Source organism: Cynocephalus volans, chromosome 4 (genome assembly GCF_027409185.1).
Source record: "Cynocephalus volans isolate mCynVol1 chromosome 4, mCynVol1.pri, whole genome shotgun sequence".
NCBI classification, from domain to species: Eukaryota; Metazoa; Chordata; class Mammalia; order Dermoptera; family Cynocephalidae; genus Cynocephalus; species Cynocephalus volans.
Genome location: NC_084463.1, coordinates 105516564 through 105529800, shown reverse-complemented (window position 1 = coordinate 105529800; position 13237 = coordinate 105516564). Strand labels below are relative to the sequence as shown.

General features: G+C 38.5%; 1 protein-coding gene across 1 annotated transcript; it reads right to left on the bottom strand.

Moving 5' to 3' along the window:
• Window positions 1-3134: 3134 nt before the first annotated feature.
• On the bottom strand, window positions 3135-4145 carry LOC134375862 (olfactory receptor 52B6-like). Its single transcript, XM_063094618.1, has one exon. It carries the CDS (start codon window positions 4143-4145, stop codon window positions 3135-3137), a length of 1011 nt encoding a protein of 336 aa, XP_062950688.1.
• Between the last annotated feature and the right edge of the window lie 9092 nt (window positions 4146-13237).

Below are 13237 nucleotides of genomic sequence, written 5' to 3'. Positions count from 1 at the left end.
TAAATGTTTGTGTCCGCCCAAAACACATATGTTGAAAACTAATCCTAAATGTGATGATATTCGGAGGTGGCGCCTTTGGAAGGTGATTATCATGAATGAGTTTAGTGTCCTTATAAAAGAAGCCAAAGAGAAATCCCATTTCTTTTACTACATGAGGACACAGGTAGAAGGTGTCATCTAGGAATCATAAAGTGAAACCTCACCAGACACTGAATCTGCTGGTGCCTTGATCTTGTACAACTCAGCCTCCAGAGCTGTGAGATAATGAATGTGTGTTGTTTATAAGCTGTCCAGCTTATGATATTTTGCTATAACATCCCCACGGTGACAGATTCAGAGTATGCCACCCCAACCATACCGCTCTGTCATAAAGATATTTTAAGCTGAAGGCAATTGAGAAAATGCAGACACAGAATGTGCTTTCTGCCTTCCCCCATCTGCCTGAAAGCGGCACATACACTCCCCTTGTGAAGGTGCCCCCGCCCTCGCCTCACACTTAACCGTACCAGGAAGGGGATAACAACCTAACTCCAGAAATGATGTGGCGTTGAGAAAGAGTCTACACAAGCGAACGTTACTAATTAGCCCTTATTCTCCGTTAGTTTACACCACATATTTGCTTTCCCATAGTTTGCCATTCTTAGAAGCCTAAAACCTTTTTTTGTTTGTTTTTTTTGGAGGGCTGGCCCATGAAGGGATCTGAACCCATGACCTTGAGTATAAAGCTGTGCTCTAACTAACTGAGCTAACAGGTCAGGCTTGAAGACTAAAACCTTCTCCTTTGTCTTGATGCTTCTCAATAAATTTATTGTTCTTTTGTGAAAATAACATGTAAGCCTAAGTTCTAGCCACGACTTCAAGTTATCACTGAGTTTCTCTCATGTACATGTGCACTGCTCGGGTTAATAAACTTCTGTTTGTTTTTCTCTTGTTAATCTGTCTTTTGTCAGTCTAATTTTCAGGACCCTGACTGGAGAACCTAGGAGGGTATGATGTACTGTTTCTGTTTTATTCTTGTTTTCTTCTTCCTATTCCTCCCTGTAGAAACAAAATTGGAGTATGAGACATTCAATCTCCTTAGGTCCCAGGACAATTATTCACTAATTATGAGGTGTTGAATGAGCCATTAATTAATAATAATAGAGAAGTGCTGGACTAATGGGTATAAAACTAAGTGAATCATTGTACAGTATTTGTAGTGTACTGAAACAACACACTGTACCCCACAAAAATGTACCAGTAAATGTTAAAATAAAAAATAATAGAAGTAATTGAAACAACAATACAAGAAAAGCTGTCATTTGCAGAGCATTTATTTATATGCCAAGTACTATTATATGATATATATACATATATATACACCTACATATCTATATCTATATCTATATATTTATATTTAACATCAAATCATTAAGACAAAGGTACTATCATTATTTCCCTTTCAAAGATGAAAAAGTTGAGACATACAAATGGTAAGTAACTTGCACAGAGTCACACAGTTGGTAAATGGAGTCAGAATTTTAACAAAGATCTAGAACACAAAACTTGATCAATACTCCTTACAGTTTCCTCTTCCACATGATAAGAATACTAATAACTGCTTTCTCTATTTTTTATTATCATTGTCTTGAGGATACAGAGAGCTATGTGGAAATAAAGAAGAGGAAAATGTACTCAACATTCATCTAATGCTTACTATACAAAAGATGTATAATACTATATCATTCTCATCTTCTTTGCAGATGAGTAGAAAATTAAGCTCATTGATGTTGTGTAAACTGGTGAGCTCACTGAGCAAGTCAGGAGTACATCTAGGTGTAAAGTTCACATCTCTTGGCATTTAGTACAGTTCCCCTATACAGGATACTGGCTCACAGGGCTGAGAAGAACTTCCTTACTTAAGAGTGAATGCAGAGCATAAAAGTGATGTCAAAGTTGATTAAATGAGAATTTTATACACATACACACACATATTTCATATCTGCTGTCAGTAGGCTCTCATTCTTTGGGGCAATGGTAATGAAAAACCTTATAAAATAATCATTTTTCTCAGAAAATGCAGTCTAGGCAGGGAGTGAAGGCACACACACAAGAAGATCTCTAATAAAAACAAGAAGGAATAAGATCATGATTCAACAGAATAGTGATTTAGATGAAAAGTGGTTCTGAATCTCAAAAAATGGGTCTTTCACTGTGGGGTGAATATGGGAGTGGGCAGGCTGAGAGGTGCACTACATCGTCAAGGATGGATTTGTCTTGGGTTAAAATTCAGGATGACTCACTTTTATTAATCTCAGAGAACATCAAGCTAGGATAACTCCTAGTTAATGATTATAAATTAATGGTTATTAATAATGGTTAACAATGATTACTGAGCAAATTATTAAACTACATATAGATGTTTATGTATTTTTAACCATTCATTAAACAATATGTAAATCAAAGCTATTAGATATAAATAGGTATTTTGACTTCTAATTTTAAAGATGAATGTAATTTTGAAATATTAATGCAAAGCATATATGGATGAAAAACAGTACTTGGTCCCTACAACTATCTACATTGTCAGTAAAACAATGTCCAGAATAGGTAATGGTAGTCCAACAATATTTGGTAAAAGGTTTTTAAAAATTATATGTTCATATTTAAACTGATAAATGAGTGTGTCCACTTACATAAGCAGCTGTGTGTTGGTATCTCTGAAATCGGGTATACATACATGTGCGATCATGGATTTGTGCAGCTGGTAAGAAAAACAAAAACATATAACATCCCATGGGACTACAAATTTGAGACATGGCAGTAATCAGAGGTTCCATCGTGAGAAAGATGTTGAACTGGCAAATAAATGTAAACATGATACACACAAAGAGTTATCATATCACTTCTAAAAAGTTAGTGCTTCTTGAGGTGATTGGGGTACAGACCACACTGGAAATATGGGGTGAATATTACTACAGAATTCTAAGAAAAGAAATCAGAGGTGGGTTTGAGTAGATGGCATATTTAAGTAAATTGAAACATGGATGAGCATAACATGTGGATAAGTAGAAGATGTAGTGATGAGGATGGGGTGAACATAGGACACTCAATACGTGTCGAAAAGTGTTAAGTTGAGGCCAAGCTGGGAGCATTTATTTAGATCCTTTGGCAAGATCTGAAAACATCTGCTTCACCCCTTCCAAAATTTGCTTGGTCCTCACTCCATAAATAATGGGATTGAGCATAGGTGGGATGACCACATAGAGGTTGGCCAGGAGGATATGGACATAGCGTGGGATACGTCTCCCACCAAACCTGTAGGCAAAGACAGAAAAGAGGGCAGGGATATAGAAGAGAAGGATGACACAGACATGGGATCCACAAGTGCTCAGGGCCTTGGACCGAGCATCTTGAGAAGGGAGGTGAAAGACAGCTCGGAGGATGTGGACATAGGAAACAGAAACAAGGATGATGTCCAGGCCTGTGGAGAGAAAAGCAGCTGCCACCCCGTACCAAACATTGATGGAGATATCAGAACAGGACAGACGGGCGATGCCCATGTGCTCACAAAATGTGTGAGCGATGATATTGTTCTGGCAGTAGTTCAGGCGCTTAAGTAGAAAGATGGTTGGAAACATGATGGTGAAGCTGCGGGTCAGGGTGGCAGCAGCGATCTTCCCAATCACCTTGCTTGTGAGGACTGTGGCATATCGTAGAGGGTAGCAGATGGCCACATAGCGGTCAAAGGCCATGGCCAGCAGGACAGCAGAGTCAGCCACAAAAAGGAAGTGGATGAAGAACATCTGGGTGAGGCACTCATCAAAGGAAATGTGTCTAGACCCCAGCCAGAAGTTGGCCAGTGCCTTGGGCATGGCTGAGGTAGAGAGCAAGACATCAGCACTGGCCAGCATTAACAGGAATATGTACATGGGCTCATGCAGGCTTGGCTGGGAGACGATGACACAAATTAGAATGCCATTGCCTGCCAGGGCGGCTATGTACATGGTGCAGAAGGGGATGGAGAGCCAGGTGTGTAGGTGCTCCAGCCCAGGGATGCCAGTAAGGAGGCAGCCTGCCACGCGAGTGTCAGAGCTGTTCACTGCAGCTATGCTGTTAGCAGATGAAATGACCATGGTTTTCTGCAGAGACCTCACCTGTGTCATGGGGGAGAAAGAACTTCAGACTTTGAACACACCAGTAGAGTGCACATAAAGTTGTTTTCAAACAGCTATGAATTACACATACTCATAGAACTATGAGTCTACACACACTCACAGGCCCTACAAGTATGGGCTTTGCACATAAGCATATTTTCTATAAACAATCACACACCAGTTCTGCACAAACTGCAGAGATAAAGACCATGCTCACAGACAGGGTCTGTGCCCTGCCCAGAAGGTCTCCACACAGCTGTAAGGCTTTAAAGAAATTACAGGTCTCAAAAACATTGCTTAACTCAGCACAGTGTCGCAGGTTCTAAAAAGAGAAGAGATAGTTAGAACATCAAAATTAATTTCTGCAATATCTTTGAGTACGTGAACTGTAATGAGCTCTGCAAAAGCCCCAGGCTCTGCGCGTAGGACTGCAGTCCAACTGCAAAAAGCACTTGCCTCTGCTTATCAGACTGTATGGAAAAATAGGGGTGGGGGTGGTGGCCACTGTGATACGAAGTCTCTTTTCCTCCAGGCACATATGTGGCTTGTAGAAAGAACACTGGAGATGGTGTAAAAGAACCAAGGTCAGTGATCTGCTCTGTCAGCTATTGACTGTGTGATGTTGGACATGTCACTGTCTTCTCTGAGTAACAATGTTCTGATCTTTAAAATGAACATACTTGTTATCCTGTTGGTATATTAAATTATATTTTGTCTGTGAAAAGTTTATAAATCTGGATGTTACTTCCTGAGTCACCTGTGTAGCTGTGAAATGTGGTGCTATCGCTCAGGGTAGGAAGAAAGATACAAACAGTGCTTCTGAGTATGCTTCTGAGTGTGGTCTCCAGTCTAGCACCATCATCATCATCAGGAACTTGCAAATCTTTGGGCCCCATCACAAACCTACTGAATTAGAAAATCTGGGTTTGAGGACAGAAATGTGTACTTTAGCATGCCCTCCAGCTGATTCAGATTCATGCTAATGTTTGTACACCCCTAATAGAAGACATTTTTTATTTTCTTTCCATCCTAGTCTTGACATTCTTCATTTCTTCTGCCAGGACCATTAACTTCTCAGTCCCTGCTGATTTCTGCTGCATTCTCCTTGAACACGCACGGACTTTAACTAAATGTAACTAATATTATCCTCAGCTCGCATAGTCAGGCTGTGATGAAATTGACGCAGCCATGCAAGTAGCGTTTACTCCATATGGGGACACTTGAGCCCTCCTCAGTTGTATTAAGTTATCCTCACAATGAATATACAGCGCTTATCACTGTCCATACCCTGTTTCTCTTTCAACTTTTTTCAATATAATTGAGACTTCAAAACTGTCAGGAGCCAACTCCTCACATAGTTTTTCCTCTCCTCTAAATCTGTCTTATGTCTGCACCCATCTCCCCCTCATTTCCTCCCATCGTGGAGAACGTGGTGTCGATGTCCCTTCTGCTTTTCAATGTGTCCTTTCTCATAGCTGTATTATCTTTTATTTTATGTAGATATAAGAAAGCTTCCTTCAATTATTTTTAAAACAATCTTATCCATACACACACAAGCACACAAATATGCACTTACATGCATGCATTTTTATATGCATATATTTATATATGGGCATATATACGTTTTTATATCTATGTGTGTGTTATGTATGTACATCTTCAAGAACAATTTCCCCACCTATTCACTGAATTCCCTTTCTTTCCTACCACTTCAGGAACTCTGTTCAATCCGTTATCCCTTCTCTTTTCTATCTTCAGCTTCCTCTCATTGTCTGGATCTTTATTATCTACGAAGATTCAAATCTTTTAAATCGTGAAGACAAACAAACATTTACAACAGCTATAATAAAAATGTCTTATTCTCCCAACATCTCTTCCTAGTTACTAGTTACTGTTTTCTCCATCTCCTTTCCTTTAAAATCACTCCTTCCGTGTAACACTTCTTTCGGCTTTGACTTCTCTTCCCTACACTGGTTGTCCTCTTGTACCCTGACCATCCCTTCCAGTCCTTGCTGAAGTCACCTCTGCCTGTGCAGATGGTTTACTGTTGGCTTTTCCTCTTGGTCTGTCTCTATCCTCTTCTCACTCTTCTCTCTCCGTGCTCAATCTTATCCACGGTCTTGGTTTCATTTAAGCTTCACATGCTGATATCTCCCTAATCTAAGTCTGCCATTTATAGTGCTTCCTGGCTCCCACCTGGTCTCCTAGTCCTCCTAGTCTCTAAACCATCCTCCAGGAGTAAATAATGTTTTAAGATAAATTTAAGTCTAACATTTTTTTGATTATGTATAATAATTGTCCATTGCATGAAAAAATTTACACACACACAGACAGACACACAATCACACTCTTGCTTTCTCTTCTCATACCGGAAAACACGTGTGTCCCTGAACCTGCTCTTCTTTCTCTGTGCTCTTCTATTCATTCTGCTTCCTCTACGTCGATCCTCCTTTTAATGTAGCCAATTTAGATTTCTTATCTTCACAGATTTTTTTTCATCCTTTAAGGCAGCTGGATTATTGTGTCCTCTGTACTCCTGCATTTACCTGCAGTTCTCTCTCTCTCTTTCTCTCTCAGTACTTACTATACTGAAATATTTTCAGCCCAAATAAATTGTGAGTTCCTTGAGAGCCAGAACTGTGTCTTTTCCGCTGATGTCTGAGATAGAGTTTACACTTAGTGTATGTTCAAAGCATGAGAAAACAGGTAAGTCCCCACTTATTCAGCCATGTAAGTTTGCCCTGACAAGAAGACACACTAATTCCACAAACTCACAGGTGGGTAATAGCTCTTCTGTTCTCAAGTTCTCTTCTAGCCTGTCGTGCGCGCAACCTGCGCTCATTATTCCACAGAATCACTCATCTCTTGTCCCTCCTCTGCCACACGTTCCCACCTTTGTCTGTGACATCAGCATCTGCAGAAACCTTTCTTCTTCATCTTGACTTCAGCTCTCCTTCTAAACAATGAACCTCCGAAGCAGCCAGTGTTCATAATGTCTCCCCATCCTCCACCCCAGTGATTTCCATTTTCCCTCCAATTCCGGCACCCGTTGAAGTTTCCACACCTCAGAACTGGTGAGCGACTCCAGTAACCCCACTTAAGGTTTTCTCCCAGGAGCTCCTTTCTTCAGATGTCCTGTGCCTTGTATGTCCAACCTCCTTGTCTACCTCCTTCTTTCACCTTTGGAACCTCCTAACTCCAATCAGTCTTTTCCAGTTAAGCATCTTTTGGGCGTCCAGGATGTTTACATTTTTTGAGTGAAAGCAAGGCAGAGGCAGAATTTTCAAAAGTAAATACAAGATTAAGTACTTTAAATGCAAGACCAGAACAGATTTTATTAACTTTTTTTCTAGGCGTCACTTTTCAATCCTGCTAGCCTGAGTTCATTCATCAAAACTTGACCGATACTGACTACATTTCCCCTCATTTTCTTCTCTCAGTTCCTGACAATTGCTCATCCTGCATCATATTCTAGCTTTCATTCCTAGGCAGTAGAGTTTTGTTAGATAAATTCACATGCTAAAAATCTAGGTAGTTTCCCCATGACCTCTCATGCTTTGACTCATCCCGTATTGGATTCCTAATCAGTGAATGTTGGTCCCAAACCTTCTCTTCTCCCCTGTCCTCATGCTCCAGTAGAGCAGATGCAGTAACTCTGCATTAACAGAAAAGTCCAGACCTTCAAGCCCAAACTCTTTTATCTTTTTTAGTCTTTACCCTGGCAATTCATCTTCATTCTTTAATTCTCTCCCTTCTACTAATCAACACATCCCTTCTACTAAAGAAAGTATCCCTTGTTCTACATCAATGAATTTCTATCACCTGCTTTTGAATCCTTTACCCAACTGCTCTATCCAGGAACTTTTTCCATTTTTCCTTTGTATGTGGTTTCCCATATACGAGGGATCTTCAGAAAGTTCAGGGAGGGATTCATGTTATCCTTTAATGCCATTTTTCCCATGAACTTTTTGAAGTACCTGCGTATAATAGTTGCATTTTCTTGCATTGTTTCTCAGAGTCTGAGGATAGGACCTAGGTGCAATTTTTGATTCTTGAATCCTCCTTAGGAGTCAAGGATCGGTTACTCACCAACCTCTCCCTGCTCACCAGGAAAGTTTCCCTCTGAACTGCCCTTCTCCCATCCTACTTCCCAGGAAAGCACAGTCATCTTCAGCTTCCCTAGTCTGTTCCATTTCTCTGCCCTCTGCCCTCTTTGAACATTGTCACGGAGTTCTCCACTTATCTGGTACCCATTTCTCATTCTCACCTATTAAAACTTCCTATTCATTTCAAAATTTATTGACCCAGACTTACCTCCCCAATGCCTCCTTCTCAGATTCACGGTTTCTCCACTGCTCCTTTCACGCACAGCTCAGGCTTCCTTAATATATAGAACTGTATTTCAGGTCTTGCCTCATACAGTGTTTATTTCCTCCTCTCCTTTGGGAGCCGGGATTCTCCTGACTCTCTGTGTCCCTCCCCCACTGTTTGGAACAATACGGCCCCATTCACTCAACACAGGGACCTGGAGCACATGGGTATATGCTTTGACATGGAGCTGGAGAGAAGAGATCTATCGACAGACCCTCTGAACATCCTCGGGGGAGGAGCACAGCGCCAACACAGACGTTCCTGGCTGGACAGTTTTCATCAAATTTGTTCTGTATTTTCGGTCTGATGCTGATTCCCTTCCTTCTATGCCTTCAATCCCTCTCTTTTTTCTCTCTTCTGCTCTTCTCATTGCCCTTCTTAAAGCATTTCTTTTGGGGCTTTTTTCATTCATTATTTTCCTGTGTCTGTCTTGAAAGCCATGTGTCATTTCCACCTTAGTGCTCTCTCTGCACCCCTCCACTCTCCCTAAAAATTGATTACATTCATACGTCAGCCTAAAGTAAAGAACGTATAGGAATTTCTGTGTGTTTTTCCATTCAACCATTTGAGAAAGCTTGGTTGATTCTATCTTTGAGTTAGCGTTTGAGGTCAATAGTGGAAGAAATCATGTTGCTTTACTACAAGCAGCTACCAGTAATTATAGTCCAACGGTGGGTGCGAAGTGCTGTGGGAGTCCAGAGGACTAGTGACTCTGCCTGTGTAGTTAGGGGAGGATTCACTGAGACTCACATTGTAGTTGGGACTGAAAAGAGACAATGTGTGTGTGTGTGTGGTTACTGCACCAGTTGAGACAATAAATATGAAAGAACTTACATGAAATAAATGGCGATGGTATTGCTTTGGAAAATTTAGATTAAGGGGTAAGAAGGAAATTAGATTGCTAGAACTTGAGTAGAAATATTAAAATCTAGTATTCAGGTGACAGGAAATAGTATCAATCTGCTTCAGTTTCTCCCCAAATTAGGATGATTTCCCTTTCTAGGTCAGGTTTTACTTAAGTTGTCTTTTTTAAAATCGAGATACAACAACTATAAAATTTATCTTTTTATAGTGTACAATACGGTGGCTTTTAGTATAGTTACTCTGGTTTGAAACTGTCACTACTAATTCCAGAACATTTTTTACACCTCAAAAAGAGTAGCCTTGCTCATTAGCAGTCACACGCCTTTTTTTTCTCCCTGGAAACCACTAACATGCTACTTTTTTTATAGATTTACCTATTCTGGCCATTTCATATACATGGAATCATATAGTGTGTGGTCTTTTGTGACTGTATTTCTTAACTTAGACAACTTTTTTCTCTGTTCACCCACGTTATATTATGACAGTACTTCTTTATTTTTGTATGTATAAATATTTCATTGTACAGATAAAATGTATTTTATTTATTCACTCACCCATTGATGGCCACTTGGGTAATCATGAATAGTGCTGCTGCTAACATTTGCATACATTGTTCTGTGTGGATATGTCTTCAGTTCTCTTGGGTATGTTCTAGAAGTGGTATTGCTGGGTTATATGATATTTCTGTGCTTAATTGTATGAGAAATTGCCACACTGCTTTTCAAAGAGACTGTACTACTTTACATTCCCACAAGCAGTGTATGAGGATTCCAGTTTTTTCACGTTCTTACCAACACTTGCTGTTAACTGAAATTTTGAATATAGGCATGTCGGCAGTTGTGAGGTGATATCTCATAATGTTTTTGTCTTGCATTTACTTGATAACTTGGGATGTCAGTCATCTCTTCATGTGGTCATTGCTCATTTGTATCTCTGCTTTGGAGAAATATCTATTGGATCTTTTGCCCTTCTTGTAGCTTGTATATTTGACTTCTTATTATTGAGTTTTAAGGATTCTGTATTTATTCTAGATACATGACCCTTATCAGATATATGATTTGCAAATATTTTCTTTTATTCTGAAGGTTGGTTATTTAACTTTCTTGATGGTGTCCTTTGAAGCACAGAAGTTTTTTTTTTTTTTAATTTTAATTAAGTCCAATTAATCTATGTTTTCTTTTTCCTCATGCTTTTGCTGTCATATCTAAGGATACTTGCCAAATCGAAGGTCACAAAAATCTCCCTTTTATGTTTTCTTCTAGAAGCGTCATGAGTTTTGTCCTTTGCTTTGTATATTGATCTTGAGTATTATATATTGATTTGAAACCTTGCTGAACTGATATATTAGTTCTAATAGTTTTTTTTTGTTGTTTGTTTATTTCGAAGTGGATAAGTAGATTCCTCAGGATTTTCTGTATATTAGAGCATGTCATCTGTGAGTAGAGATAATTTTAATTATTTCTTTCCATTCTTTGTTTCCTCTTATTTGATCTGTGGGGTTTTTATAGATGCCCTTTATGAGGTTAAGGGAGTTATATTCCACACTAGCTTGCTGTCTTTCTCTATTTTGAAGAAAAATTTTGCCAATTATAGAATTCTTGGTTGACAATGCTTTTCTTTAATAATTTTGAATATGTCATTCCACTGCCTTCTTACCTCCATGGTTTCTGATAAACTATAAGCTATCAATCTTATTCAGAATCCCTTACACATACTGTCAATTCTCTTCTGAGGCTTTCAAGATTTTCTTTTTGTCTTAGATTTTCAACATTTTCATTATTATAATGTGTATCCCTGAGTGTATTGGGGAATTTGTTGAGCTTTGTGAAACTGTAGATTAATATTTTAAAAAGTCAAATCTAGGTTGCTTTCTGCCATTATTAAAATATTATTTCTGCACCTTTGTCTCTTTTCTCTCTTTCTAGGCCTCCCATCATAAATATGTCAGTACTATTGGTGGTGTCCCACATGTCTCTGAGGCTCTGTTAACTTTTTGTCCTTTTTTTTTTTTTTCTCTTACAGTTCTTCAGACTGGGTAATCTAAATTGGATTATCTTCCTGTTTTCCAATTCTTTTTTGATTTCTAAAATCTGCCTTTGAGACCCTGCAGAGATTTCTTTTTTTTTCATTTCAGTCATTTTACTGTTCAACACCTGAATTTCTGTTTAATTCCTTTCTGTAAGTTCTCTCTGTTAATATTTTATATTTGGTGTGATATTTTTCTTCTACATTCCTTTAGCTCTGTGAACATATTTAAAGTAGCTATCTTTAAGTGACCTTGGGTATAAGGCTGTGCTCTAACCAACTGAGCCATCAGGCCAGCCATGAAGCCTAAATCCTTCTCCTTTGTCTTGATACTTTTCTACAAATTTATTGTTTTTTTGTTAAAATAACATTAAAGCCTAAGTTCTAGCTACCCCTTCAAGTTTTTTTATCACTGAGTTTCTCCCATGTACATGCACAATGCTTATGTTAAGAAACTTCTGTTTATTTTTCTCTTGTTAGTCTTTCTTTTGTCAAGCTAATTTTCCGGACCCGGACTGGAGAGCCTAGGAGGGTAGGATATACTGTTTCTGTTTTACTCTTGTATTCTTCTTCCCACTCCTCCTGCAGAAGCAAAATTGGAGTATGAGGCATTCAATCTGCTTATGTCCCAGGACAATCATTAACTAATTATGAGGTGTTGAAGGAGCCATTAATTAATAATCATTGAGTAGTGCTGGACTGATTGGTATAAAACTAAGTGAATCATTGTACAGCATTTGTAGTGTACCAAAAGAACATACTGTAACCCACAAACATGTACCAGTAAATATTAAAATAAAAAGTAATAGTAGTAATTGAAACCACAATACAAAAAGTTGTCATTTGTAGAAACTTTACTTATATGACAAGTACTATTATATGATATATAGAGATACATATATATACACTTACATATATCTATATCTGTATCTATAACTATATATATATTTTACATCAAATCATTAAGAGTAAGGTACTATTATTGTTTCCCTTTCACAGGTGAAAAATTTGAGACATAAAAATGCTAAGTCACTTGCCGAGAGTCACACAGTTGGTAAATGGAGTCAGAATATTAACAAAGATCTAGAGCGCAAACCTGACCACTACTCCTTATAGTTTTCTCTTCCACATGATAAGAATGTTAAGAACTGCTTTCTCTAATTTTTATTATCATTGTCTTGAGGATATAGAGAGCTATGTGGAAATAAAAAAGACGAAAATGAACTCAACATTCACCTACCGCTGACTATACAATAGCTGTATAATGTTATATCATTCACATCTTCTTTACAGATGAGTAGAAAGTTAAGCTCATTGATGTTGTGTAAACTGGTGAGCTCATTGAGCAAGTCAGGAGTACATCTAAGTGTAAAATCCACATCTTCTGGCATTTAGTACAGTTCCCCTCTACAGGATACTGGCTCGCAGGGCTGAGAAGAACTTCCTTAGTTAAGAGTGAATGCAGAGCATAAAAGTGATGTCAAAGTTTTTGAAATGAGAATTTATACACATACACACATATATTTCATATCTGCTGTTAATAAGTTCTCATGCTTTGGGGTAATGGGAATAAAAAGCCTTACAAAATAACCTTTTTTCTCTGCAAATATACAGTCTAGGCAGGGAGTGAAGGCACATACATGAGAAGATCTCTACAAAAAACAAGAAGGAGTAAGATTGTGATTCAACAGAATAGTGATTTAGATGAAAAGTGGTCCCAAATCTCAATAAATGAGTCTTTCACTGTGGGCTGAATAAGGGAGTGGGCAGGCTGAGAGGTGAATTACTTTGTCAAGGATGAATTTGTATTGAGGTAAAAAACAGGCTGAGTCTCTTTTCTC

Excerpts from the sequence above, each read along its gene's own strand:
- LOC134375862 (XM_063094618.1), bottom strand. The coding sequence starts at position 4,145 with ATGACACAGGTGAGGTCTCTGCAGAAAACCATGGTCATTTCATCTGCT.